The sequence below is a fragment of the Octopus bimaculoides genome, chromosome 27 (genome assembly GCF_001194135.2).
Source record: "Octopus bimaculoides isolate UCB-OBI-ISO-001 chromosome 27, ASM119413v2, whole genome shotgun sequence".
Lineage (NCBI taxonomy): Eukaryota > Metazoa > Mollusca > Cephalopoda > Octopoda > Octopodidae > Octopus > Octopus bimaculoides.
This window is the reverse complement of record NC_069007.1, coordinates 3,346,526-3,347,374: the sequence shown is the minus strand read 5'-3', so window position 1 is coordinate 3,347,374 and position 849 is coordinate 3,346,526. Positions and strand designations below refer to the sequence as shown.

General features: G+C 32.6%; 1 protein-coding gene across 1 annotated transcript in view; it reads right to left on the bottom strand.

Moving 5' to 3' along the window:
• Positions 1–849, bottom strand: part of LOC106882760 (adenylate cyclase type 6) — a 48,624-nt gene that overhangs the window by 15,322 nt on the left and 32,453 nt on the right. The window contains exon 10 of the mRNA XM_052977113.1: positions 235–332. Coding sequence (XP_052833073.1) covers positions 235–332 — 98 coding nt within the window. The remainder of the gene's footprint in view (positions 1–234; positions 333–849) is intronic.

Below are 849 nucleotides of genomic sequence, written 5' to 3'. Positions count from 1 at the left end.
CAAAATTAAATGAAATGTTTTTTAAAAATATTTCCTAAAAAAAAAGACACAGACAGACAGACAGAAAAGAAAGTGTCCCTTGCATTTGAAAACTTTGGAAATATTTAAAAAAAAATATTTCATTTCATTTTTCCACAATTTAATTGTTTTTCATGCTTTACTCCAAGTTGAAGAACTCGCAAAGACTGAAACCGGTTCTAAAGGTTAGGATTGGGGTGAAAGAATTGGACTTACCTGGGTATGATAATGAGATGAATGAAGATAATTGTGATGAAGATGATGACGATGCAGACGAGATGGGACGAGAACATGACGTCTCTCACTTTGGAGTACTGGAATGACAAACAGAACAGATGTTGTAGCTATAACGACAACAACAACAACAACAATAATAATAAAAATAATAATAATAATAATAATAATAATAATGATGATGATGGTGGTGATTTCAAATTTTGGCACAAAACCAGCAATTTCAAGGGAGTGGGGTATAAGTCGATTACATGGACCCTAGTACACAACTGGTATTTCTTTCATCGAACCTGAAAGGATGAAAGGTAAAGTCAACCTCAGTCGACGAATGAAATGCCATGAAGCATTTCACCCAGCATGCTAACAATTCTGCCAGCTCACCACCTTAATAATATTAATAATAATAATAATAAAAATAATAATAATAATAATAATAATAATGATGATGATGATGATAGCATCCTCATCCTCCTCCTCCTCATCATGTACAACAATAATGCTCTCATTAACACTACAAACATAATCAATAATACTGCTGCAAATAACAACATCAACATCATCACCATTATCAACAACAACAATGCAACTAACACCAGC